We start from the raw sequence: 2,486 nt of genomic DNA, 5'->3' as shown, positions 1-2,486 counted from the left end.
TTAAGAAGATTACACACAATTTCTTCTACAGATAAACACTGAACATTATCTAAACAAGCCCGACTCTAAAATCGGGTTCCCTCGTACCGTGGCATATAAGCAAGAGAATACTAAATGTAACTCTAGGAATACACCTTATAAAAACACGTGCTGTGAGAATAAATTCAGTGTTCAAACCCGCCTCAATCAAAGCAAAATAACCCAAGTTGGGGAAATAAATTACCTGTGCCAAAAAAGATTCAGCCGTCAATCTCATCTCACTGAATTTGAGAGAATGCACACTGGGAAAAACATCTCTCAGTGCTCTGAATGCCAAAAAAGTTTCAGCAGTAAATATTATCTCACTGAGCATATAAGAATCCACACTGGAGAAAAACCTTATCAGTGCTCTGAATGCCAAAAATGTTTCAGCTTTAAATCTAGACTCACTGCACATGTGAGAATCCACACTGGGGAAAAGCATCAGTGCTCTGAATGCCCAAAAAGTTTCAGCTTGAAATCTCATCTCACTGCACATGTGAGAATCCACACTGGGGAAAAACCTTATCAGTGCTCTGAATGCCAGAAAAGGTTTAGTATCAAACCAAGTCTATATCGACATGCATTAACCCACTCTGTGGAAAAACCTTACCAGTGCTCTGAATGCCCAAAAGGTTTCAACTTTAAATCTTATCTCACTGAACATATGAGAATCCACACTGGGAAAAACCTCTCTCAGTGCTCAGTGTGCCCAAAAAGTTTCAGCAGTAAATATCATCTCACTAAACATATGATAATCCACACTGGGAAAAACCTCTCTCAGTGCTCAGTGTGTCCAAAAAGTTTCAGCAGTAAATCGTATCTCACTGAGCATATGAGAATCCACACTGGGGAAAAACCTTATCAGTGCTCTGAATGTCAGAAAAGGTTTAGTATCAAACGGTGTCTATATCGACATGCATTAACCCACTCTGTGGAAAACCCTTATCAGTGCTCTGAATGCCCAAAACATTTCAAACTTAAATCACTTCTAACTGCACATTTGAGATTCCACACTGGGGAAAAACCTTATCAGTGCTCTGAATGCCAGAAATGTTTCATTAACAGAAACAGGCTCACGCTGCATATAAAAACCCACACTGGGGAAAAACCTTATCAGTGCTCTGAATGCCCGAAATTTTTCTGTCACAAAGGAGAACTCACTAAACATACTAGGACCCACACTGGGGAAAAACCTTATCAGTGCATTGAATGCGACAAATGTTTCAGTAATAAAAACCGTCTCACTCATCATATAAGAACCCACACTGGGGAAAAACCTTATCAGTGCTCTGAATGCCAGAAATGTTTCTATGACAAAAGAAGACTCACTAAACATACTTGGACCCACACTGGGGAAAAACCTAATGAGTGTATTGAATGCAACAAATGTTTCAGTGATAAACGCCATCTCAAACAGCATATAAGAACCCACACTGGGGAAAAACCTTATCAGTGCTCCGAATGCCAAAAATGTTTCATCCGTAAACGTGATCTCACTGCACATGTGAGAATCCACACTGGGGGAAAAACATCAGTGCTCTAAATGTCAGAAAAGATTCAGAGGTAGAGATGTACACATGCACCATAAGAAAACTCACCATCAAAAATTATTCAGTGCTCCAAATGCGAGAAAAGCATAAATTTTAAACGCAATCGCACACTACATGAGCAGACGCACAGAGGGGAAAAACATTACCAATGCTATGAATGCCAGAAATTCCTATTTAATAGGCACACTCTCACTAACCATAAGCGACTCCATACTGATGAAAAACCTTATGAGTGCTCTGAATGCCTGAAAAGCTGCAGAGAAAAACACAATCTCACCATGAGAAACTCCACACTGTAGTAAACCCTTGTGCCATAAAAGCTTGAATCTGAAAGATAGTGTTATGCTTCATGAGAGGTCCCACTCTGGGGAAAAGCCTTACGAGTGCTCGAAATGCAAGCAAAGTTTTGGTTACAAATTACTTCTCACTTGTCATGAGCAAACACACACAGGAGAAAAAAAGCCTTATGTGTGTTCTGAATGTCAGATAAGGTTTAGTCTTGAATACATGTCACTTCACATGAGAGAATTCACACTGGACTAAAGCCATATACAGGAGGGGAAAGCCATAAACGTTTTACTCAGAAAGGAGATCTCACTAAACATGACAAATGCATCCACACCAGGTGAAAAGTAAGGCCTATCTTGAGTTGCAGAAAAGCTTCTAACAACCTGACTTTACATGAGAGAGCACATATTGTAGTTGCAATAGGATTCATCAAGAAACTCTTGCAGGATAACTTAGGCTGCCCGCATGCAACCTCCAAAGAAATTTCAGGTTTTGAAAATGTTCTAATTGCAACAAAATCCATAATTTAAGTATCTGAAAGTTACAAAACTCTCAAGGTCTTTACTTGACACAGAGAAGTGTTAGTACTTGCAAAAATCAACTAATTACCAAAAAATTCACAATATT

At 39.3% G+C, this 2,486-nt stretch overlaps 1 protein-coding gene across 1 annotated transcript; it reads left to right on the top strand.

Moving 5' to 3' along the window:
• Nucleotides 1-274: 274 nt before the first annotated feature.
• On the top strand, nt 275-1,564 carry LOC147663067 (uncharacterized). Its single transcript, XM_086950707.1, has one exon. It carries the CDS (start codon nt 275-277, stop codon nt 1,562-1,564), a length of 1,290 nt encoding a protein of 429 aa, XP_086806833.1.
• Nucleotides 1,565-2,486: the final 922 nt, after the last annotated feature.

The sequence above is a fragment of the Lissotriton vulgaris genome, unplaced genomic scaffold, assembly GCF_964263255.1.
Source record: "Lissotriton vulgaris unplaced genomic scaffold, aLisVul1.2 SCAFFOLD_3653, whole genome shotgun sequence".
Classification (NCBI taxonomy): domain Eukaryota; kingdom Metazoa; phylum Chordata; class Amphibia; order Caudata; family Salamandridae; genus Lissotriton; species Lissotriton vulgaris.
The sequence above is the reverse complement of the archived record's forward strand: the minus strand, read 5'-3'. Positions and strand labels throughout refer to the sequence as shown.

Excerpts from the sequence above, each read along its gene's own strand:
- LOC147663067 (XM_086950707.1), top strand. The coding sequence starts at position 275 with ATGCACACTGGGAAAAACATCTCTCAGTGCTCTGAATGCCAAAAAAGT.